This window comes from Tachyglossus aculeatus, chromosome 10 (genome assembly GCF_015852505.1).
Source record: "Tachyglossus aculeatus isolate mTacAcu1 chromosome 10, mTacAcu1.pri, whole genome shotgun sequence".
In the NCBI taxonomy this organism is placed as follows: domain Eukaryota; kingdom Metazoa; phylum Chordata; class Mammalia; order Monotremata; family Tachyglossidae; genus Tachyglossus; species Tachyglossus aculeatus.
In genome coordinates, this window is record NC_052075.1 from 53,383,921 (window position 1) to 53,408,734 (window position 24,814).

The 24,814-nt window shown below is 51.9% G+C and overlaps 1 protein-coding gene across 1 annotated transcript; it reads right to left on the reverse strand.

The window, feature by feature from the left end:
• Positions 1–1,611: 1,611 nt before the first annotated feature.
• Positions 1,612–19,560, reverse strand: LMBR1L (limb development membrane protein 1 like). Its single transcript, XM_038752384.1, has 16 exons — positions 19,329–19,560; positions 8,883–8,967; positions 8,290–8,320; positions 7,295–7,434; positions 6,695–6,798; positions 6,453–6,579; positions 5,716–5,784; positions 5,560–5,624; positions 4,954–5,173; positions 4,757–4,833; positions 4,586–4,663; positions 4,308–4,381; positions 2,994–3,084; positions 2,842–2,908; positions 2,421–2,582; positions 1,612–1,999 (listed from the first exon to the last, which is right to left on the reverse strand). Exons 1-16 carry the CDS (start codon positions 19,398–19,400, stop codon positions 1,932–1,934), a joined length of 1,530 nt encoding a protein of 509 aa, XP_038608312.1. The 5' UTR covers positions 19,401–19,560; the 3' UTR covers positions 1,612–1,931.
• Between the last annotated feature and the right edge of the window lie 5,254 nt (positions 19,561–24,814).

Below are 24,814 nucleotides of genomic sequence, written 5' to 3' on the forward strand. Positions count from 1 at the left end.
GCTCAGTGGGTAGGTGCCAGCCCCGACGCCTCCTGCTTCCTTGCCCGGGCTCCTTAACTGCCCCATCGCCGGGACCGCCCCGTCCTAGCCCCCGCTGCTCCTGGCTTTTCCCGACAGGTGACCCCCACTCAGGGAGGCGGCAACCGCTGGGGTACTCACCCTTGCCCTCGCCCCTTAAAATGCCAATCCGTTCTTGGAAGTGGGAATAATAACCCCTGTTGTCTCTATATGTTGCCAACTTGTACTTCCCAAGCGCTTGGTACGGTGCTCTGCACACAGTAAGCGCTCAATAAATACAATTGATGATGATGATGATGGTATTTGTTAAGTGCTTACTATGTGCCACGCACTGTTCTCAGTGCTGGGGTAGATACGAGGTAATCGGGTTGTCCCACGTGGGGCTCACAGTCTTATTCCCCGTTTCACGGTTGAGGTAACTGAAGCACAGAGAAATTACACGACTTGCCCAAAGTCACAAAGCTGACAGGTGGCAGGGCCGGGATTAGAACCTATGACCTCTGACTCCCAAGCCCGGGCTCTTTCCACGAAAGCCATGCTGCTTCTCATGGGGATGGCCCAGTCTCCCTCCTTGCCCCCTTCAGGGCCGACTCCTCCCCGCTTCAAACAGCCAAAACACTGAGGCAGCCCTACTGGCTCCAGTGAAGGATACGCTGGGGCCAGATTCATTCCGGAGGGAGGGGGAAGGGAGACCTCTCTCTTGGCAGGGAGGGGAGAAGGGGCCATTGAGGGCAGGGGGCCAGGCCAGAGGGAGGCGGGGCACAGGGCACCAGTTGGCTCTTTTTGGGCTTAAGAACCAGGAACGAGAGGAGCGCTGACACCCACCCCCCTTCCCTGCCCGAGAGCAGGGTGGGGGCAGGATGGGAGGTAGTGGGAGGCCACAGGCGGCTGTTTCCTCTTCCATTGTGGGCGCTAAAGGGGTGAGGTAAAGGGGGATGGAGGCAGTGGGCACTGCCCCTGTGAGGGCAGCAGGGAGCCCAGGGAAAGCAGCAGCAGCAGAGGAGCAGCGTGGCTTAGTGGAAGGAGCCCGGGCTTGGGAATCAGAGGGTGTGGCTTCTAATCCCGACTCCATCACATCAGCTGTGTGACTGTGGACAAGTCACTTCTCTGGGCCTGTTACCTAATCTGTAAAACAGGGATCAAGGCTGAGGGGCCCCACTTGGGACAACCCATTTATCTTGTATCTACCTCAGTGCTTGGCACATAGTAAGCGCTTAACAAATACCATCATCATCATCAAAGATAAAGAGCCATGGCTCTGAGCACAGTGGACCTCCCCCCCCCCCCCCCCCCAGCACAGGTACAGGAAGGTGCCCCCTCCCAAAACAGAATCCCCAGTCAGTGTGAAGGGAGGGGTTGACTTTATTGCTTGGGGAGAAATGGGGCCCTTTCCCCCTCCCAGTCCCAGATTCTTAAGACCCTACACAGCATCTGATCAAGGGCTGGACAGGGTGTTGAGCGTGGGGATGGATGCTTCCCCTAAACTGCCCCTCTGAAGCCCCCCATTGGGACCAGTTTTCCAAAACGTGCCAGCGCTGAATTCCCCCCACCCCCCCAACCCTCATTCTCTCCTCTTCTCCCCCACCCCCCCTATTGCACATTGAATCCTGTAAACAAGGCCGGGGCCGGGCCGGCTTGCAGTGAGGCAGATTGACATGTAAACGGAAACCGGGGCCCAAGGCCATTGGCCGGGCCCATCCCCCACCCGGCCGGGGGGGTGCAGCTGCTCTGGTACTCGGGGCAGGGGGTGCTTGGAAGGGAGGAAAGGGTCTGAGGGTGAAGGGCTGGCTCAGAGTGTGCCACAGTGTAGACAGGTCATTGGTGGGGAGGGGGGAGCCTTCTGCTCCAGTTTGGTGCCCCCAACCCATCTGGGTTGGGGTTCCATCGCCTGGGTGCCTCATCCTTGATCCTGATCACTGGAGCCGGGTCTTGCCGGCCTGCCGCGGGGAACGGGAGACGGGCAGGGGCAGCCTGTCTAGTCCTGGAGAAGAGGAAGAGAGAAGGGGAGGTCAGGGGCGGGTTAGGGGATTCACCATGGTGCTCCCACCCCGAGGCAGGGGAAGCAGCATGGCCTAATGGATAGAACCAGGCCCTGGGAGTCAGAAGGACCTGGATTCTACTCCCCGCTCTGCCACCTGTCTGTTGACCTTGGGCAAGTCACTTCACTCCTCTAGGCTTCAGTCCCCTCCTCTGTAATATGGGGATTAAGAGTGTGAGCGCCCTGTAGGAAAGGGATTGTTTCCAACTTAACCTGTATGTACCCCAGTGCTTAGAACAGTGCTTAACACGTACCATAATTATGTGAGGGTGTGGCAGGAGGGCTGCAGGTTTTCTTTCACGGGGACACTAAACCTGGGGCCCAGCCCCTCCCCGCCCCCCTCGCTGGGCTCGGCCCCTCTCACCGAGGGCCCGGATCAGCTCGGCGCGCACTGCCCAGGTGACCGTCCGGACCAGGCAGAGGGTGGTGAGACCGGCGAAGGCCGCGTTGTACAGGAACACGATGTAGAAGCTGCCCAACCAGTTGAAGCGCCCGAAGTCGCCCAAGAGGTCAAAGCGGGTGAGCCCTGGTAGAGCGGGAGGGAGGAGGAAGAGGGGGAGCTGACCCCGGGTGGGGGCATGGGGGGGGGGGGGGGCAGGTGACCCCCTTCTCCTCCCCACCATCCTAGGCGCCAGGCTCTGCCGCCCCCCTGTGGCCACCTTGGCACACTGTCGGCCCTGGTGCCCATCCTCATCTCCAGCCTCTAGGCAGGAAGAGGGGCCAGGGCATCGGAGGTTCCTGGCCCACCACCCACCCCTGGAAAGGATCCTCTCTGCGCCTCTCACCCAGGGTCCGGGAGAAGACAGGAAGGGCGGAGCTCAGCACCAGGAGGCAGACGCAATTCCCGATGATCTGGTGGAGAGTGGGAGATGACGGGGGTGGTCCCTGGAAGCCAGAGAATTTCCTCTCCCCTCCCTCCCTACCCACCCCACCCTACCTGGGTCATGGCTGTATTGTTTCGCCGGGGCTGGAGACGGCGGAACAGTGGGGAGCTGTAGAAGCCGACCACGGAGGACACCATCAGGTAGCTGCTGCTCAGTTCAGGGAGAGCTGGCGCCCATAGGGTTAACCCTCCCCCCACCATGTCCTCCTCCAACGGCAGCAAGGAAGCATCTGTGGTATCTGGAGGACCTGGGTTTGAATCCCAACTCTGCCACAGGCCTGCTGTGGGAGCTTGGGCAAGTCACTTCACCTCTCTAGACCTCACTGTCAGCTGTAAAACTGGACTAATGGTCGCTTTCCCCTTTGTCATAGGGATTCTGTGATGGACCAAAGGAAAAAAAAGTGAGTTAAATATTCAGAGACTTTTGGGATTAAAATCACCATATAGCAAAGTATTATTGTTCCCATAGCATTTATGGACCTAAATATGTTTGTGTATATGCATAAATCATATTTATTGAGCACTGATGTGTCTGTTTACTGTTGTATTGACTCTCCCAAGCGCTTAGTACAGTGCTCAATAAACACACTGACTGAAGAGCACTTTACTGCATGCTTGGAAGAGAACAACAGTTTAGTAGACACATTCCCTGCCCTTAACAAGCCTAGAGGGGCAGACAAACATCTACAAATATATGTAACTCTACATCCTATTACTTAAGCACTAATCCTGTGAACATATCCCCATTCTTTCTTCCTCTTATCTGTAAATCATTTTAGTGTTTGTCTCCCCGGCCCCCAGCTTATAAACTCCTTGAGGGCAAGGATCAGGTCTGTTAACTATTATACTCTCTCAAAAGCTTACCACAGTACTCTGCACAGACCAGACAATCAGTGGTATTTATTGAGCATTTACTAAGTGAAGAACACTGTACTAAGCGCTTGGGAGACTACAACAGAGTCAGCAGACACGTTCCCTGCCCACTACAAGAAACTGAGCCCATTCCTTAGTATACTGCCTGGCACATAGTAAGTGCTTAATACCGTAATTATTATTATTACGAGCTTACTCTACGAGCTTACGAGCTACCTCTGTACCGAGGTAGGCCCCACTGGGGTGTTGAGGATCAGAGGTCTGAGGAAGACTGGATTGGAAGCTCCTGGCGGGTGCAGGGATTGCACCTACTAAACCTATAAAATTGTACCTTCCCAAGCCACTTAGTATAGAGCGCTTGCTAGGTGCAGAACACAATAAAATCCACTGATTGATTGATCTGATCGAAGCACCCGGGGACCCGGCCCCACTGGTCCCAATCACCATTCCTGTTTGGGCCAGGATTCTGGGTGGGAAGGGGTCTCAAAAGGATACAAGATCAGGATAACTTGGATGGCGGCGCCGAAGGAGCCCAATTTGGAGAAGGAGACCTGGCCCAGAGATGCATCCTAGGAAGGAACGGCGTAGACCGGGGGGAGAGGGGAGGTCAGCTGGGGCAGCCCCCTACTTAGGGCCATTGCTGGTGCCCCCCTTGCCCACCCCTTGGCCCAGTCCAGCCCAGCCCCTACCAGAGTTGGAGAGAGAAGGCCCCTGGCTCACACAGAGCCCCAATCCTGGAGGAAAGGATCACCCTCCCGCCCCCAGCCAACTACCTGCATGCCTTTGGGCATGGCGGCCTCGTCAATCAGCAGCTCCAGGATGTGGATGGCAACGATGAGCACCGAGAGGCCCTGGCGGAGCAAGGACTCAGGCCGAGGTCCCAGTAGCTCCCCACTCCCTCATCGCGCCTCCGCCCGGCCCCTACACCCAGCCCCCTCACTCACAGTCAGCAGCAGCAGCAGCAGCATGGCCACGGGGTAGCCCAGGTTTCGCTGCCAGGCAGACGCCTGTTGGCGTTTCTCTGTCGGGGAGGACCATCGGCCCATCAGTAGGGTCGGCGATGGGGCAAGGGGTGGCTCTCCCCGGGCTTCCCCCTACCTGCCCCAGCTTCAGGCGCTCCTTCCCCCAACAGCCCCCTTACCCAGGGTCAACTTCTGGGCCTGCAGGGCCAGGAGATCCACGCCCAGGGGCAGCCAGCGGGGAATCGGGCAGCACAAGGTGGGGTCTGCAGGGGAGAGGGTAGCACCTGGTGGCGCCCCCCGGCCCAGCGGCCTGGGACATTCCTCTCTGCGGATCCGGCGGGTCAAGGCCGCCTCCTCAAAGGTGGAGCAGTACAGCTGCTCCTCCAGGTCTTCCAGCAGCTGGGGAGGGGGCGGGAGGGGCCCAATGTGTGCCTGGGACACTGCCCTGTCCTCCTCCCTGCTTCCTCCTCCCGTCCCCCCACCCCAACAAGGACCAGGCTGGGGGCACCACCTTGTGCGACTGAAGGATGGAAGGTGGGAATCAAGGTGGAGGAACGGGGGGCGGGGGGTGTCCAATGGGGGTCTGAAGGGTTGGCAATGGTGGGGTATCAGGCTGGAGTCTAGACTAAGCTCCCCTCTAGACCGTAAGCTCATCGCAGGGAGGGAAGGTGTCTACCAACAATGTTGTGCTATTCTCTTCCAAGTGCTTAGGACAGTGCTCCGCACACAGTAAGCACTCAATAAATACCTCTGATTGATCGACTGACTGAAGGGGAGTCACATACCCTGGGTTTGACTAGCAGCTTCCCAGTAACAGAGAACATTCGGGCGAGGCCCAGCGGGGTGCACACTGTGGAAAGAGACACTCAGTGATGCCCCCACCCCCTATGAACCTTTCCAGCCCCTGTGCCCCATCCTCCCCCCAGGGCCCCCAAACTCACCAAGGAGCAGCAGGCCCCCCATGAAGGAGATGCAGGAATACAGGTATGGGAGGTAGTACTCCCACAGGTCTGTGGGGAGAACAGGCTGGTGAGGAAGCTGGCTTTGGGGCCTGGAGCAGGAGGGGGAAGACCACCGGCCTCCCAGCATTCCCTGGAGCAGGGGGGAATTCAGTTGACTGTGTCCCTGGGGTCCCAGAAGGGGATGGGTCGCTCACCTTATGGGGACTCCTGGGTGGCTGGGCTACCACCCATCATGGTCTCCAGGGTTCCAGGAGGGTCGCTCACTGTACAGGGACTCCCAGGTGGTCAAGGTACTGCCCACCTTAGTCTCCAGGGTCATTAGTTCATTCAATTGTATTTATTGAGCATTTACTGTGTGCAGAGCACTGTACTAAGCACTTGGGGGAGTACAATATAATAGCCATTCCCTGCCCATACGAGCTCACAGTTTAAAGGGGGAAGATAAACATTAATATAAATAAATGACAGATATGTATGTAAGTGCTGTGGGGCTGGGAGGGGGAAGAACAAAGGGAGCAAGTCAGGGCGATGCAGAAGGGAGGGAGAAGAGGAAGGGGTGGGGGGCTTAGTCTGGGAAGTCCTCTTGGAGGAGATGCCTTCAATAAGGCTTTGAATGGGGGGGAAGAGTAGTCATCTGTCGGATTTGAGGAGGGAAAGCGTTCCAGGCCAGAGGCAGGACGTGGGCAAGGGGTCCCAGGAGGGAATGGGTTGCTCACCATACAGGGACTTCCGGCTGGCCGGGGTGCCGCCCACCATGGCCGAGGCCACCCAGACGATGCCCAGAAGCAGTAGCGTCAGGAGTACCAGCATCACCACGGTTTCGTATACGCGGCCCAGCACACCCTGCCGGGGAGGGGGAAGTGGGGGGGGGGGGGGGGAAATCAAGAGACCCAGAAGCAGGGCAAGATGTACCTCCCGGTCTTCTGGGCCCCCCAACCCCAGACCTCCCTCTGCTCACCTTCCTGGAGCCGGCGAAACCCTCAGACTCAGTGAAGAAATAGGCAAATGGCATGAGGAAGATGAGGGACAGGTTGGAGAAGAGGAAGACGAGGTTCCAGAGACCTGGGGGTGGGGAAGATACAGTGTGGCTTGGAGGGTGGGGTAGATGGCAGAGCAAAGCTGGCAATCCATCAATCAGTAGCGCTGATTAGAGAAGCAGAGAGGCCTAATAGCATAAGCCTTGTCCTGGGAGGCAAGAGACCTGCATTCTAGACCCAGGTCTGCCATTTGCCAGCTGTGTGACCTTGGGCACTTCTCTGTGCCTCGGTTTCCTTATCTGTAAAATGGGGATTCAATACCTGTTCTTCCTCCTCCTCAGGCTGTGACTCTTTCGGGGACTGTTCAATCTGCTTACCTTTTTTCTGCCTCAGTGCTTAGTCCAGTTCTTGACACACACCAAGGACTTTAATAGCAAAATTATTATTAAAAGTGTGTCACTCCCTATAGGACTATAAGCTCATTGTGGGCAAGGAATGTGTCAGTTATAGCTCTTGTACCAAGAGCTTAGTACAGTTCTCTGCATGAAGTACTCAAATATGACTGACTGATTAACTCTCACCGTGGATGAGTGAGGCGTTGAGCCACTGGACATAGTAGCTGCGGGGCAGGGAGAGGAGGATCTCGTTGCTGAGGATGGAGAAGGGCAGGAGCAGCACAGCGCCCAGGGCCACGGCCAGGGTGAAGGTGCAGAGTCCAAGGCTGCCAGAAGACGGGGTGGGGATGGGGGAACAAAGAGGGGCATTAGAGGAGCTCTGGTGCCACCAGCTCTTCCCCCCAGTTCCTCCCAATTCCCCCCAAGTTTAAGTCTTAGTACAGTGCTCTGCACACAGTAAGTGCTCAATAAATAACCCTGACTGATTCGGTTCCCTTGATTCAGTTCCCTTAGGCTCCTTGGTTGGGGTCCACAGGCTCTGTCCCAGGAACCTCCAGCACCCAGACCCCCTTGGAATGGTAGTGTCACTGGACAGATTTTCCTCTCCCTCCTGACTCCCACCAGCCCCACGGGGCTATTGGCCTTGGCAGTGCCAGCTCCAGGGCAGTGAGGGGTGAGTGATAGTCCCCAGGGAAGCAGTATGGCCTGGTGGAAAGAGCACAGGCTTGGAAGTCAGAGGTCATGGGTTCCGATCCCAGTTCCACCACATGTCTGCTGTGTGACATTGGGAAAGACACTTAACTTCTCTGTGCCTCCATTACCTCACTGGGAAAACTGGGATTAAGACTGTGAGTCTCACATGGGACAGGGATTGTGACGCACCTGATTATCTTGTATCCACTCTAATGCTTACAACAGTGCTTGGCACATAGTAAGCGCTTAACAAATACCACAATTATTATTATTATTATTATTATCAGGGACAACGCGAACCTCAGCTCCCAGCACAGGAAAGTTTCTCTGGGAGCCATTAGATACAGTGGTGTGGGGGGCAGGGAGGGTCTGATGGAGCCCCTGGCCCTCCCCAAAGCCCGGCTCCTGGGCCCTGAAGCCACCAGAAGGAAGGAGTGCGGATGCCTGGTCCTCCCACCCCAGGGTCCCCGGGTGGCACAGGAACTTACGCAATCTTATTGACAGTGGCATCATCATCAACTGTAAAACCCAGAGAGAGAGTCAGACAGAGCAGAGACACAGATAGACATCCAAACATGACCACCCAGGAGGCCACACCAGCCCCAAGGCACTGTGACTGGAGACTGGCACTTTAGCTGAAGCTGAGCAGATCTCTGACTCCCAAGAGCAGTGTCCCGGGAGGAGAGAAAACCCACTCAGATACTCGAGGTGAAGCCTGGAGCTTGGGGGGGCAGGGGGTGAGAAAATCCTGTGGTTGGGAACGGGAAGTGACCAGAATAAGGAACTGGATATGGGGTGGAAGGGAGAAGGGGGAGAGGAGGAAAGGAGGTGGAAGAGCCTGGCAGCTTCCAGCCAATCAGCAATGAGCTTGGGCATTGCGGCCCATCTGGCTGGGCATGAGGAGGGGATGTCTGCTGGTAGCCCGGTGCCCACAGCCCAGGAGAGGAACATGGCCGGGGAGCGGGGAGTATAAGGCCGCTCTCCCTTCCCTGGTGTGTGGGGGGGGGTGGGGGCTGTCACCAGCCCTGAGTTCCAGGGAAGCACCCTCAGGCATAGTGGAAGAGCCTGGGAAGGGCAGTACCGGTGGCAAACTCAGTCGGTTTCTTGAAGTGGGTCACGGCGAAGTGGCAGAGGAGGTAGAGAGCCGCGAAGAGCAGTGTGGAGATCTGGAGCAGAGAGGGGACATGGGTCAGGGTAAACTCTAACCACCCCCCCTGCTAATTCCCTCCCCAATCCCCTTTCCTCCACCGCCCCTAATCTCTAATCCTCAAGTCCCGCCTTAGGCCGAGGCAGGCCTCAGGCCTTGCCCCGTGGCCCTGGGCTTACCTCCCAGCTGCCTCCGGTGACACAGGTCGGCAAAATGCCGCTCAGCCTGTATGCCCCAGCACCTCAGGGTGACACAGCCCAGCACCCAAGATGGGCCGGGCCCTGGGATCTCCCACCCTGTCCCCTCCAAGGATTGCTGGGCAGAAACGAGTGAAAAGCCCAGCCCTGCCCCTCCTTCTCTCCTCCCCAGGTGCAATGTAGGAAGGCAGGGCTGCCTAAAGGAAAGAGCCCAGGACACAGGAGAACTGGCTTCCAGTTCTTGGGGAAGCAGCATGGCTCAGTGGAAAGAGCACGGGCTTTGGAGTCAGAGGTCAGGGGTTCAAATCCCAGCTCTGCCAATTGTCAACTGTGTGACTTTGGGCAAGTCCCTTAACTTCTCTGCGCCTCAGTTCCCTCATCTGCAAAATGGGGATGAAGACTGTGAGCCCCCCATGGGACAACCTGATCACCTTGTAACCTCCCCAGCACTTAGAACAGTGCTTTGCACATAGTAAGCGCTTAATAAACTGCCATCATTATTATTATTATTATTCCAGCCACCAGCATGCTGTGAGACCATGAGAAAGTCACTTGTCCTCCCTGCGCCTTAGTTTCCTCATCTGTAAATTAGAGGTACCGGCTCTCCCTCCCTCTTCAACTGTGAGCCCTATGTGGGCAGCGACTGTGCCACCTGATCACCTCAAATCTTCCCCTTCCTGGCGGCAAGCTCATAGTGGGCAAAGAATATGTCTACCAACTCGCTTGTACTGTACTCTCCCAAGTGCTTAGTACAGTGCATACAGTAAGCACTCAATAAATATCAGTGACTGAACCCTAACAGTTGGGATATACTGATTAATACCATAAAAAAAACTCAAGACATACACACACACCCACACACCCGTACAAATGAGGTAACTGAGGCCCAGAGAAGTGAAGTGACTTGCCCAAGATCACAGAGCAGACAAGTGGCTCAGGCAGGATTAGAACCCAGGTCCTTCTGACTCCTAGCCTCGTGCTCTATCCACTGAGCCAACAGTGTAATTGTCTGTTGGATTTGAGGAGGGAGGGCATCCCAGGCCAGAGGCAGGATGTGGGTGAGGGGTCAGAGATGAGATCAATGAGATTGAGGCACAGTGAGAAGGTTAGAGAAGGTTAGCATTAGTAGCCAGTGAGAAGCAAGGTGAGGTAGGAAGGGGCAAGGTGATTTAAGTGCTTTAAAGCCAAAGGCAAGGAGTTTTTGTTTGATGCGGAGGTGAATGGGTAACCACTGGAGTTTCTTGAACATTTTTCTCCCTTCAGGGGCTTCCAATCTCAAACCAACCTCCTCACTCTGCCTCATTCTCATCTCTGTCGCCCTCATCCTCCGGCTCCTGCTCACCCTCCTGCCTGGAATCCCCTCCCCACTTTGCATCTGGTAGAGGGAGGCTCTTCTTATCTTCAAAGCCCTCCGAAAATCACATCTCCTGCAAGAAGCCTTTCCCCATCAACTCTCATTTCCCCATCCCTTCTGCAGTAGCACTTTGTGCCCTCCTCTTACTATAATTCATCTTACTGCCTGTCTTCCTGCTTGACATCTGAAGCTCCTTGGGGGCAAGGATCTAGTCCACTAGCTCTATTAGACCACAAGGGCTACACACAGTGTTCATCGCTGGGTGAGTGCTCGAGAAATACCAGTGGACTGATGGAACCCAAGCATGAAGCAGGGAGATGGGCAAGGAATGTGACTATTTATTGTTGTACTTTCCTAAGCACTTAGTACAGTGCTCTGCACACAGTAAGCACTCAATAAATATGAATGAATGAGTTCCTGAGGCTTGAGCCTTGGGGGAGGGCCCTACCGGAACTCACCCCACCCCCAACCTCACAGCCTTTATGTCCAAATCCTATGCTCTGCTGCTTCCCCTATCTGTAATGAATTTTCATGTCTGTTTCCCCCACTAGTCAGTCAGTTGTATTTACTGAGCGCTTTACTGTGTGCGAGCACTGTACTAACCGCTTGGGAGAGTATAATTTAACAATATAACAGTCACCTTCCCTGCCCACAATGAGCTTACAGTTTAGATGGTGGTAAGCTCCTTGAGGTCAGGGATTTTTCCTCATTTCCCACTCCCTTCTGCATTACCCTGATTTGCTCCCTTTGCTCTTCTCCCCTCCCAGCCTCACAGCACTTATGTACATATCTGTAATTTTATTTATATGTATTGATGTCTGTCTCCACTCCTCTAGAATATAAACTCATGGTGGGCAGGGAATGTCACTGTTTATTGTTGTACTGAATTTTCCCAAGCACTTAGTACAATGCTCTGCACACAGTAAGTACTCAATAATTGATTGAATGAATGAATTGTCTATCAATGCTGCTGTATTGTCCTCTCCCACGAGCTCAGTACAGTGCTCTCCTCACAGAGTGCGCTAAATCAATACCCATCTCCCAGTTGCTAAATTGGTTCAGAGGGAGGGGGACGTAGCTCACCCAACCCAACGCCTAGTTCAGAGTCCTTTTGGAAGCAGGGTTCTAATCCCAACTCAGCCACTTGCCTGCTGAGCGTCTTTGAGCAAGTCGCTTAACCTCTCCCTGACTCAGTTTCCTCATCTGTCAAAAATGGGGATTCAATACCTCTTCTCCCTCCTACTTAGACCATGAGATTCATGTGGGACAGAGACTGTGTCTGCCCCTACTATATGGTTTCTCTCCCAGAGCTTAGTCTAGTGCTTGACACATTGCAAGCACTTAACAAATACCACTATTAATATTATCCCTCATGTGGTTACCATAAGAAAACTCTCCATTCCCACACGCCAGGAGAGAGCTGACCCTACCAGGCCCACAAGAAAGCAGTTAGCCAATCATATTTATTGAGTGCTTGCTGTGTGCAGAGCACTGTACTAAGCGCTTTGAAGAGTACAACATAACAATATGATGATGGTATTTGTTAAGCGCTTACTATGTGTCAAGCACTATTCTAAGCACCGGGGTGGAAACAATTCGGTTTAACACAGTCCCTGTCCCATATGAGGCTCAGTCTTAATCCCCACTTTACTGATGAGGTAACTGAGGCACAGAATCGACTTGCCCAAGGTCATATAGCAGACAAACAGTGGAGCTGGGATTAGAACCCAGGTCCTCCTGACTCCCAGGCCAAAGCTCTATCCACTAGGCCATGCTACTAAGAGACACACTCCCTGCCCACTGTGAGCTTACAGTCTAAAGGAGATAGACATGAGGGGGGATGAATAAAGGGAGAATGTCAAGGCGACGCAGAAGGGAGTGGGAGAGGAGGCAAGAAGGGTTTAGAGGGCCCTGCTTCTCTCCCATGGAGACAGGCAGAAGACTGGTACCCATCTGCCAGCTACTGCCCCCCCCAACAACACCCCTACCCCACTGGGCAGGAGGAATCATGGTGTGGGAGGGAGTGCGAGGGAGTGTGCTGTCCTGGGAATTATGCAACACCTGGGGAGGGAGGTGGGCTCAAAAGGTCACAATGGAGTTCCACGCTGGCTGTGGCTGGTTGTCACTGTGGCCTGGGCTGGGCTGAGCTGCCTCCCCAGAGATGGGGAGTAGGAGGGAGGGAGGGAGCAGGAAGAGGTCCATTCCAGAAGACCAGTGTGACCTAGTGGAAAGAGCTCCTGCCTGGGATTCAAATGACCTGCATTCTAATCCCAGCTCTGCCACTTGCCTGCTGTATGACCATGGGCAAGCCACTTTTCTCTGGACCTCGGTTTTCTCAACTGTAAAATGGAGATTCAATACCTGTTCTCCCTCCTTCTTAGACTGTTAGCCCTATGTGGGGCAGAGACTGCATCCAATTCTCAATCCCAGTACCCCAGCGCTTAGTTTAAAGTAAGGGCTTAAACACCACTATAATAATAATTATTATTATTAGAACGGGTGGGAAGAAGGCTCTAGGGCAGCCCTGGAGGAAGTCATGGTCCACAGATTAAAGGGAAAGCAGTACCGGAGCAGCTCACAGCTCCTCCCTGTTTGGCAGGAGGAAAAGGCACTGGCACCTCTCTGGCTGGCACCACCCACCTCTCATCAGCAAAGGGGCAGGTGCCAGTTTCTCCACCTCCCTCTCCCCCCCCACACACCCCAGGAAAACCATCAATTAACTCTTTCCTGGCTTATTATAATGGTATTTAAGTGCTTTCTATGTGCCAGGCACTGTTCTAAGCAGTGGGGTAGATACAAGATAATCATGATGGACACAGTCCCTGCCCCATATAGGGCTCCCAGTCTCAAGCCCCATTTTCCAGATGACGTAACTGAGGCCCAGAGAAGTGAAGTGACTTGCCCAAGGTCTCGCAACAGACAAGTGGTGGAGTGGAATTAGAACCCAGGTCCTTCTGACTCCAAGGTCCGTGCTCTATTCACTCTATTGATAGCCAGGGGCCTAAGAGTTGGGGAGAGAGGGGTCCCTGGAATTCATAGCTGGAAGCCAAGGCTAGACATGGGAGAAAGAGGTTGGGATCAGGGAAGGAGACCAGTCAATCAATCAATCGTATTTATTGAGCGCTTACTGTGTGCAGAGCACTGTACTAAGCACTTGGGAAGTACAAGTTGGCAACATATAGAGACAGTCCCTACCCAACAGTGGGCTCACAGTCTAAAAGTCCTAGGGAACAATCCCAGTAGTCCCTCTGTCCACACCTGCTGCCTCTGCCCTTGTGACCCAACTGAGCCTCTACATCTCAGCATAGAGCATTCACGCCTGCCACGTTTCTGTCACAAGAGCAATATCTGTCTTGCTCTGCCTGTATCTTTTCTTAAATCTGATACTGTCCATGGGAGAGGGATGGGGACAACAGGATTGCTTGTGTGTGTGTTGGGGGGGCGCAGTTGGGGGCAGCCTCCCGCTGTCCCTTCTAGAATGGTTTCCAGGAACAGAGTCAAACCCTTCTTATAACGGTGCTGCGGTTGGGCAGGGAGGAGAAGAAAGTCCTGGGCCTGGCTGTGAGAATAGCCCCTGGCTTGACCCCAGGCCTCGGGTGAACTGGAGTCTTAGCTCCAATCAATCAATCAATCGTATTTATTGAGCGCTTACTGTGTGCAGAGCACTGTACTACACGCTTGGGAAGTACAAGTTGGCAACATATAGAGACAGTCCCTACCTTCTTCAGAATCTTCATGGAATGGTTTCAGAGCGTTTGGTTTTGCTCCTTTTAAATAATAATGATGATGATGAGCCCTACTGAGTGCTCACCTCCTCCAGGAGCCCTTCCCAGACTGAGACCCCTCCTTCCTCTCCCCCTCCCCCCCCGCCTTACCTCCTTCCCCTCCCCACAGCACCCGTATATATGTTTATACATATGTATTACTCTATTTGATTTCTACATATTTATTTTATTTTGTTAATATGTTTTGTTTTGTTCTCTGTCTCCCCCTTCTAGACTGTGAGCCCACTGTTGGGTAGGGACCGTCTCTATATGTTGCCAACTTGTACTTCCCATGCGCTTAGTACAGTGCTCTGCACACAGTAAGCGCTCAATAAATACGATTGAATGAATGAATGAACCCTAGATCCCAGCAGGGGAGAGAGGAGTCCCCAGAAGGTCCCAGGACTGGGCAGACTAGCTATAGTCACCAGCCCTGCCCTCAGTGCCACCTCCAAGGGAACACTAGCCCTCACCTTATTCCCAGTGGGGCTGGCAGGCCTGGACCCAAGTACTTCCAGGTCTGAAAAGCAGCATGGCCTAGTGGCATGAGACCAGACAGTCAAAAGGACCTGAGAATAATCTTGTCTCCGCCCCTTGCCTGATGTGGCTGGGTCATCACAACACGTTAGGAAATATTTGGACAGTGTTAACAGCCATTGGAAAACGTTTAGTACATATTTACTATTCTTTTTATTTTGTTAATGATGTGCATATAGCTTTAATTCTATTTGTTCTGATGACTTTGACACCTGTCTACATGTTTTGTTTTGTTGCCTGTCTCCCCCTTCTAGACTGTGAGCCCGTTGTTGGGTAGGAACCGTCTCTATATGTTGCCGACCTGTACGTCCCAAGCGCTTAGTACAGTGCTCTGCACACAGTAAGCGCTCAATAAATATGATTGAATGAATGAATGTGGGACCTTAGGCAAGTCACTTAGCTTCTCTGTGCCTCAGTTCCCTCATCTGAAAATGGGGATGAAGTCCCTGTTTCCCTCTTGCTTAGACTGAGACCTGTATGGGACAGGAACTGTGTCTGACCTGATTATCTTTAACATATTCCAGGGGTTGATGCAGTGCTTGGCAACTAGTAAGGGCTTAAATACCACAGTCATTTTTATTTGTTATTATTTTTTCCACAGTCCTAGGGTTTGACTGTCAGCAAGAGCTGGGGTTTCAGGTCTCAGCAAGCTGATGGATTCTCTGTGGTGGTGGGGACCTCATCCTTTCATGCACTGCCCCTGCCTTCCCCCACCCTCAGGGACCCCGACAGAAGGCTGAGCAAGGGTGGAATGGTTGGGGCTTTGGAGAAGCAAGAACCTAGACTCTTGTCTCCCGACTCAAGGTTGGGTGGCAGGGGGTGCAGCATTTCACGTGTCTGTCATTTTAAAGTTGCTTCTCAAGGATTTTCCCTAGGAAATCACCACCCTGAGACAATCTATCGTGAAAAATCCCTGAGAAGCAAATACAAACTTCCTCCTGCAAAATACTGAAAGCTGCACAACTTGCTCTTGTGCTCTCCTACCTTCCCACCCCCCTCTCCCAATGCATCACAGTTCCCTGTTTGGGGGGATGGAGCGGGTGGTGGAGGGACACTGCTTGAAATGTCAGGAAACTGCCCCTGGGCCAGGGAGGAGCCTCTTTGGGTCCGCTCTGGGCCACTAGCCAGGTCTTTGAGTGTTCTTGTCTTGGGGAGAAAGGGATGCATGTGTCTTTCTGGGAGGAACACGGTTGGGTGAAGAAGAGTGTGTGTGTGTGTGTGTGTGTGTGTGTGTGTGTGTGTGTGAGAGAGAGAGATGGGTGGGGGGAGCAGTGTGTGTGAGTGTGTGTCTCATGGGTGGGGGGAGCAGTGTATGAATGTGTGTCTCATGGGTGGGGAGAGCAGTGTATGAATGTATGTCTCATGGGTGGGGAGAGCAGTGTGTGTGAGTGTGTGTCTCATGGATGGGGGAGCAGTGTGTGTGAGTGTGTGTCTCATGGGTGGGGGGCAGTGTGTGTGAGTGTGTCTCTCATGGGTGGGGGGGCAGTGTGTGTGAGTGTGTGTCTCAGGGATGGGGGAGCAGTGTGTGAGTGTTTGCCTCATGGGTGGGGGGAGCAGTGTGTGAGAGTGTGTGTCTCATGGGTGGGGGGAGCAGTGTGTGTGAGTGTGTGTCTCAGGGATGGGGGAGCAGTGTGTGTGTGTGTGTGTGTGGGAGCAGTGTGTGTGAGTGTTTGCCTCATGGGTGGGGGGAGCAGTGTGTGAGAGTGTGTGTCTCATTGGTGGGGGGAGCAGTGTGTGAGAGTGTGTGTCTCAGGGATGGGGGAGCAGTGTGTGTGTCTCGGGTGTGTGTGTGTGTGTGTGTGTGTGTGTGTGTGTGTGTGTGTGTGTGTGTGTGTGTGTGTTTTTCTCTCAGGGGTGTGGGGGGAAGTTTTCCCTGACCTGCTCTTCAGAGGCCTGGACTGCACTGTGTATCCCTCGGGTGTGTGGGATGAGGCTGTCAGGGCCAGGCAAGACCTATGTGTTCCCTGCCCTTTCAAGGGCTTCTCCTCACTCCCCAGGCTTCCAGGGCGCCTGGATACAGCGCCGTGCTGCCATGAAGCCATCTCTGGGGAAGACCAGGGTTTTCTACTTTCCCCCACAGCAACAGGCTCCTCCTCCAAATCTCCAGAGTCCGGGGAGCTGGATGAGGAGCCTCTGAACCCCTCGCCTTGGGCTTGGTCTCGCCCCTAGTCCCCTCTCACTACCTTTAGACCCGGCACCCGGTGTCGGGCAGGGCCCCTATCTAACCTGATTATCCCCTATCTACCCGAGCGCTCAGCACGTAGTAAGTCTTTAACAAGTCACAATTACTATTATCATTATTACCTTCAACACACACACACACACACACACACACACACACACACCGCCTTTCCCAACCCATCCCACCCACGAGGGTCGGACACCATCACCGACAAAGATATTTACTGAGCGCCTATGGCATGCAGAGCACTGTACTAAGCGCTTGGGAGAAGTCAATACAACAGAATTGGTGGACAGGACCACGGCCCGCGACGAGCTCGCACAAAAGTGTGAGCCTCATGTGTCCCCCCTTCTAGACTGTGAGCACGTTGTTTGGTAGGGACCGTCTCTATATGTTGCCAACTTGCATTTCCCAAGCGCTTAGTACAGTGCTCTGCACACAGTAAGCGCTCAATAAATACGATTGAATAAATGAATGAATGTGGAGAAGCAGTGTGGCGTAATGGAAAGAGCCCGGGCTTGGGAGTCTGAGGATGTGGGTTCTTATCCTGCCTCTGCCACATGTCTGCTGTGTGACCTTGGGCAAGTCACTTCACTTTTCTGGGTCTCAGTTACCTCATCTGTAAAATGGGAATTAAAAGTGTGAGCCCCACGTGGGACAACCTGATTACCCTGTGTCTACTCCAGCGCTTAGAACACTGCTTGGCACATAGTAAGCGCTTAACAAATACCATCATTATTATTATGTGGAACAGGGACTGTGTCCAACCTGATTAGCTTGTAGATACCCCAGCGCTTAGAACAGTGCCTGGCACATAGTAAGCGATTAACAAACACCATTCATTCATTCAATCGTATTTATTGAGCACTTACTGTGTGCAGAGCACTGTACTAAGAGAAGCAGCGTGGCTCAGTGGAAAGAGCACGGACTTTGGAGTCAGAGGTGATGGGTTCAAATCCCGGCTCCGCCACTTGTCACCAGTGTGACTTTGGGCAAGTCACTTAATCAATCGTATTTATTGAGCGCTTACTGTGTGCAGAGCACTGTACTAAGCGCTTGGGAAGTACAACAACTTCTCTGGGCCTCCGGTACCTCATCTGTAAAATGGGGATTAAGACTGTGAGCCCCCCGTGGGACAACCTGATCAATCAATCAATCGTATTTATTGAGCGCTTACTATGTGCAGAGCACTGTACTAAGCGCTTGGGAAGTACAAGTTGGCAACATATAGAGACAGTCCCTACCCAACAGTGGGCTCAGTCTAGCAGGGGGAGACAGAGAACAAAACCAAACATACTAACAAAATAAAATAGATATGTACAAGATAAATAGAGTAATAAATATGTACAAACATATATCATGTTTGGTTTTGTTCTCTGTCTCCCCTTTTGAGACTGTGAGCCCACCGTCTCTATATGTTGCCAACTTGTACTTCCCAAGCGCTTAGTACAGTGCTCTGAATACAGTAAGCGCTCAATAAATACGATTGATTGATTAATTGATACATATATACAGGTGCTGTGGGGAAGGGAAGGAGGTAAGATGCGGGGGATGGAGAGGGGGACGAGGGGGAGATCACCTTGTAACCTCTCCAGCTCTTAGAAAAGTGCTTAATAAATGCCATTATTATTATTATTACTATTACTAAGCGCACTGTACATTAACAAGAGAGGGAAGCACAGCTCCGAAGACGGGGGAGAGAAAGGAGAATTGACGGGTTTTTGCTTTCCTTCCAGGATGGATTTACAAACGCAGGGCTTGACCCCGGTTGGGGTGGGAGAGGGGAGGGGGGAGGATCATGAACCCTGGCCTCAGCAGAAAAGAGCACGGGCTTTGGAGTCAGAGGTCGTGGGTTCAAATTCCGGCTCCGCCACTTGTCAGCTGGGTGACTTTGGGCAAGTCACTTCACTACCCCATCTTACCTCCTTCCCTTCCCCACCTGTATATGTATGTTTGTACATATTTATTACTCTTTATTTATTTATTTTACTTGTACATATCGATTCTATTTATTTTATTTTGTGAGTATGTTTGGTTTTGTCCTCTGTCTCCCCCTTTTAGACTGTGAGCCCAATGTTGGGTAGGGACTGTCTCTGTATGTTGCCAATTTGTACTTCCCAAGCGCTTAGTACGGTGCTCTGCACATAGTAAGCGCTCAATAAATGATTGATTGATTGTAAAATGGGGATGAAGACTGTGAGCCCCACGTGGGACAGCCTGATTACCTTGTATCGACCCCAGCGCTTAGAACAGTGCTTGGCACATAGTAAGCGCTTAACAAGTACCAATATTATTATTATTATTATCATCTCGGCCCCCTCCCTCCCTCCGGTGCCCCGCACTCACGATGCACTCCCGGACCCGCTGGTGAAAGAGCTGCTCCCGCACCGACAGAACCTCAGAGTCCGCCGCTTCCATGCTCCCTGCTCCGCATGGCTGGGGTCGGGGGGCTCCGGGCCGGGGGAAGGAAGGGGGAAGGGGGAGTGTGATGGACGCTCCTTCCCCGCCCCGGGCGGCGATCCCAGGACGCTCAGTATCAGCTTGGGGCGGGAGGACGCCCCGCCCTTAAAGGGGCAGGCCCGCCCGGCACGCCCGGCTCCGGGCTCCAACCCCGCGCGGGGCCTTTCCCTTTAAGACCGAGTCGTCGCTGTCGTTACCGCCGCGGACGCAACAGGGGATGGGAGGGGGCGCTCCGTTGAGGCCCTTAAAGAGCCCCGGTGACGTCACTGTGTGGGCGGGGCCTACAGAAAGAGGGCGGGGCTTCTCTGGTGGGCGGGGCTCATTGGGCCGCGGAGCTTCCTTGGTGGGCGGGGCTTACTGGTCCTCGGAGCTCATTGGTCTTTGGGGCTGCGCCTTCCCGCTGAAAAGGCGAACTGTTTTTGAATAATAATGCTGGCACTTATTAAGCGCTTACTACTACTACTGTCAATCAATCAATCAATCGTATTTATTGAGCGCTTACTGTGTGCAGAGCACTGTGCTAAGCGCTTGGGAAGTACAAGTTGGCAACATATAGACACAGTCCCTACCCAACAGTGGGCTCACAGTCTAAAAGGGGGAGACAGAGAACAAAACCAAACATACTAACAAAATCAAATGAATAGAATACATATGTACAACTACTCCTACTACTACTACTACCACCATTTATTAAGCGCTTACTATGTGCAGGGCTTACTGGTCCTCGGAGCTCCGTGGTCCTTGGGGCTGCGCCTTCCCACCGAAAAGGCAAACTGTTTTGAATAATAATGATGGCACTTATTATGTGCTTACTACTACTACTACTACTACTAATAATAATAATAATAATGGCCTTTATTAAGCGCTTACTATGTGCAAAGCACTGTACTAAGCGCTGGGGAAGTTACAAGACGAGCAGGTTGCCTATGTGCAGGGCTTACTGGTCCTCGGAGCTCATTGGTTCTTGGGGCTGCGCCTTCCCGCCGAAAAGGTGAACTGTTTTGAATAATAATGATGGCACTTATTAAGCGCTTACTACTACTACTACTAATAATTTTGGTATTTATTAAGCGCTTACTACTAATAATAATAATAATTTTGGTATTTGTTAAGCTCTTACTATGTGTAAAGCACTGTTCTAAGTGCTGGGGAGGATACAAAAGGCCACAAGTTGGCATTCATCATTGACACCTGCCAGTAGCTGAGACCACTCCACGTGATGCTTTTTTCCCCCTTCTAGACCGTGAGCCCACTGTTGGGTAGGGACCGTATCTATATGTTGCCAACTTGTACTTCCCAAGTGCTTAATACAGTGCTCTGCACACAGTAAGTGCTCAATAAATGCGATTGATTGATTGATTGATTGATCAGGTTGTCCCACGTGGGGCTCGCAATCTTAATCCCCATTTTACAGATGAGGTAACTGAGGCACAGAGAAGTTAAGTGACTTGCCCAAAGTCACACAGCAAAGTGGCAGAGCCTGGATTTGAACCTATGACCTCTGACTCCCAAGCTCATGCTTTTTTCACTGAGCCACGCTGCTTCTCTTGGTGCAAAGCACTGTTCTAAGCGCTGGGGAGGTTACAAGGTCATCAGGTTGTCCCATGGAGGGCTCACAGTCTTAATCAGATTGTATTGTTAGAGAAGCAGCATGGCTCACTTGAAAGAGCACGGGCTTTGGAGTCAGAGTTCATGGGTTCAAATCCCAGCTCTGCCAATTGTCAGCTGTGTGACTTTGGGCAAGTCACTTAACTTCTCTGTGCCTCAGTTACCTCATCTGTAAAATGAGGATTAAGACTGTGAGCCCCGCATGGGACAACCTGATCACCTTGTAACCTCCCCAGCGCTTAGAACAGTGCTTTGCACCTAGTAAGCGCTTAATAAATGCCATTATTATTATTATTAATCCCATTTTACAGATGAGGTAACTGAGGCACAGAGAAGTGAAGTGACTTGCCCAAAGTCACACAGCTGACACTTGGCAGAGCCGGGATTCGAACCCCTGATATCTGACTCCAAAGCCTGTGATGTTTCCACTTAGCCACGATGTGCGGTCGGTAATAATAATGATGGCATTTGTTGAGCGCTTACTATGTGCAAAGCACTGTTCTAAGTGCTGGGGAGGTTACAAGGTGATCAGGTTGTCCCACGGGGGTTCACAGTTTTAATCCCCATTTTGCAGATGAGGTAACTGAGGCACAGAGAACTGAAGTGACTTACCCAAAGTCACACAGCTGACAATTGGTGGAGCCAGGACTTGAACCCCTGACCTCTGACTCCAAAGCCCTTGCTCTTTCCACTGAGCCATGCTGCTTGCAGTGTGGTTTAGTAATAATAATAATAATAATAATAATAATGACGACATTTAAGCGCTTACTATGTGCCAAGCACTGTTCTAAGTCCTGGGGTAGAGACAAGGTCATCAGGTTGTCCCATTTGGGGCTCACAGTCTTCATCCCCATTTGACGAATGAGGGAACTGAAGCACAGAGAAGTTAAGTGACTTGCCCAAAATCACACAGCTGATAAATGGCAGAGACAGGGTTAGAACCCACGACCTCTGACTACCATGCTGCTTCTCCAATGCTTCAATTATGCTTTAAAGGTGAGGGGAGTGGTGGTCTGGCATATACAGAGGGGGAGAGAGTTTGAGGCTAGGGAGAGGACATAGGAAAAGGGTCGCTGGTGAAGTAGAAACGGTCCGGGAATAGTGAGTACTCTGGAGCTAGAGGACTGGAGTGTGCATTAAGCGCTTAGTACAGTGCTCTGCACATAGTAAGCGCTCAATAAATACAATTGAATGAATTCTGGGCTGTAGTTAGGAGACCAGTGAGTCATTTACCACCTTGTTGGTAAAATGGGGGTTAAGACTGTGAGCTCCACATGGGACATCTATTGTGTCCAACCTGATTACCTTGAATCTATCCCAGCGTTTAGTACAGAGCCTATCACAGAGTAGGTGCTTAAACACCATTAAAAAAAATGCAGGGAGTTTGAATGGTTTGGGGTGGCAGGAAGGAGTTGCGGAGACTCCAGCTGCCCAGATTTCTCTGACTCTGCTCCAGGCTTCTGTATCTCATTCCCTGGCCTGTTGGATTTGCTGACCTTAGGCAAATCAGGAAAGAACCCGGCGGGCCCGAGAGGAAGAGAGGCCCCGTGGAAACTCACAGGGCAAAGTTCCCCGAGGTGAGGAAACGCTAAGAGGAGCAGAATTTCCTCCCTGGCAAGGTGTTATTTCCTCCTGGGCTCCCTGTGGGGCAGCAGAAATCAAGAATAATCCGGGGGCCCCTCCCTTCGCTACTTCGTGATGTTTTGGAGTGGAAGGGGTGTTCAATCCATCACAACAAATATTAGGGAGCCAGGGTGTGGGATCAATCAATCAATCAATCGTATTTATTGAGCGCTTACTATGTGCACAGCACTGTACTAAGCGCTTGGGAAGTACAAATTGGCATCACATAGAGACAGTCCCTACCCAACAGTGGGCTCACAGTCTAAAAGGGGGAGACAGAGAACAGAACCAAACATACCAACAAAATAAAATAAGTAGGATAGATATGTACAAGTAAAATAAATAAATAAATAAATAAATAGAGTAATAAATATGTACAACCATATATACAGATATACAGGTGCTGTGGGGAAGGGAAGGAGGTAAGACGGGGGGATGGAGAGGGGGACGAGGGGGAGAGGAAAGAAGGGGCTCAGTCTGGAAAGGCCTCCTGGAGGAGGTGAGCTCTCAGCAGGGCCTTGAAGGGAGGAAGACTGTGTTAGCTCTGCTTTCTGGGCCCTAGTGGAACTTTCATGCCCAGTAATAATTATCATACTAAAACTGTGGCCTTTGTTAAGCTCCTACTCTATGCCAAGAACTGTGGATACAATGTAATCAGGTCAGATACAGTCACTGTCCCACAGAGGACTCACAGTCTAAGTGGGAGGGAGAACAGATGTTTACTCTCCATTTTAGCGTTGAGGGAAATGAGGGACCAGGGAAATGAGGCACCGAGAAGTTACTTGCTTTAGGTCACAAAGAGCAGGGATTAGAGCTCAGGTTAATCCTAGTACGGTCCGGTGGAAAATTGTTAGAGCAAGCTAGAGGAGCAACATGGCCGTAGTGGAAAGGCCACAGATTTGGGATTCAGAGGACCTCAGCTCTAATACCATATCAGCCACTTGCCTGCTGGGTGACCTTTGCCAAGTCACTTATTATTAAAAATAATAATATTTATTATAATAATGAGCATTTAGCAAATACCATTTGTTATTAACAATAAGTGGTATTTGTTAAACGCTTATTATGTGTCAAGCACTGTTCTAAGAGGCGGGCTAGATAGAGGATAATCAGGTCTGTCATAGTTCCTGTCCCACACAATCTAAGTGGGAGAAAGAACAGGTGCTGAATCCCCATATTACAGATGAAGTAATTGTGGCCCAGAGAACTTGAATAACTTGCCCAAGGTCATACAGCAGGCAACTGGCAGAGCCAGGATTAGAACCCAAGTTTTCTGACTCCCAGGACCGTGCTCTTTCCACTAAGGAGATGCTGCTCCTCTAAATTCCTCTAATTTAACTTTCCAATACCCCAGTTTCCTCATCTGTAAAATGAACCTTCAATATCTGTTCTTCCTCCTACTTAGACTGTGAGCCCCATGTAGGACAGGCACTATGTTTGGCCTTATTATCTTGTATCTACCTCCAGTGCTTAACAAATGGCATAATTATTATTATTAGGTCTCCTGCCTTCCAGTTCTGTAGACTTTTCATTAGGCGCAGGCTCCTCTCATCCCAGCATGGGGGGAGAGAGAGGGTCCCGTGGGATAGCTTCTTGGATACAGTCCCATTGGGAATCAACATCGATATTATTTTAATATTTATTAAATGATCACTATATGCTAAGATCTAAGGTAGAGATGATAATTAGAAAGGACATAGCCCATGCCCTACACAAGAACTCACAGTCTAAGAGGGAGAATAGGTATTTCATCCTCACTATATAGATGAGGAAACTGAGGCCCAGAGAAGTCAAGTGTTTTGCTTAAGATCACACAGCAGGCACCATGGTGGAGCTGGGACCAGAACCCCGGTCTCCTGTCTCTCAGTTCTGTGTTCTTTCCCCTACACCAAACTCCCAGGTCCCATCCATTCTCTCTACAGGAGATGGAGCCAGAATCCAAGAGAGCCAGACCTAGGGCTTCCTAGCAATTCTAGATTTTGAAGTTCTCATATAATAATTAATTATGGCATTTGTTAAGCGCTTACTATGTGCCAGGCACTCTACTAAGCCCTGGGGTGGATATAAGCAAATCGGGTTGGACACAATCCCTGTCCCTGTCACCCTCTCAATCCCCATTTTACAGATGATGTAACCGAGGC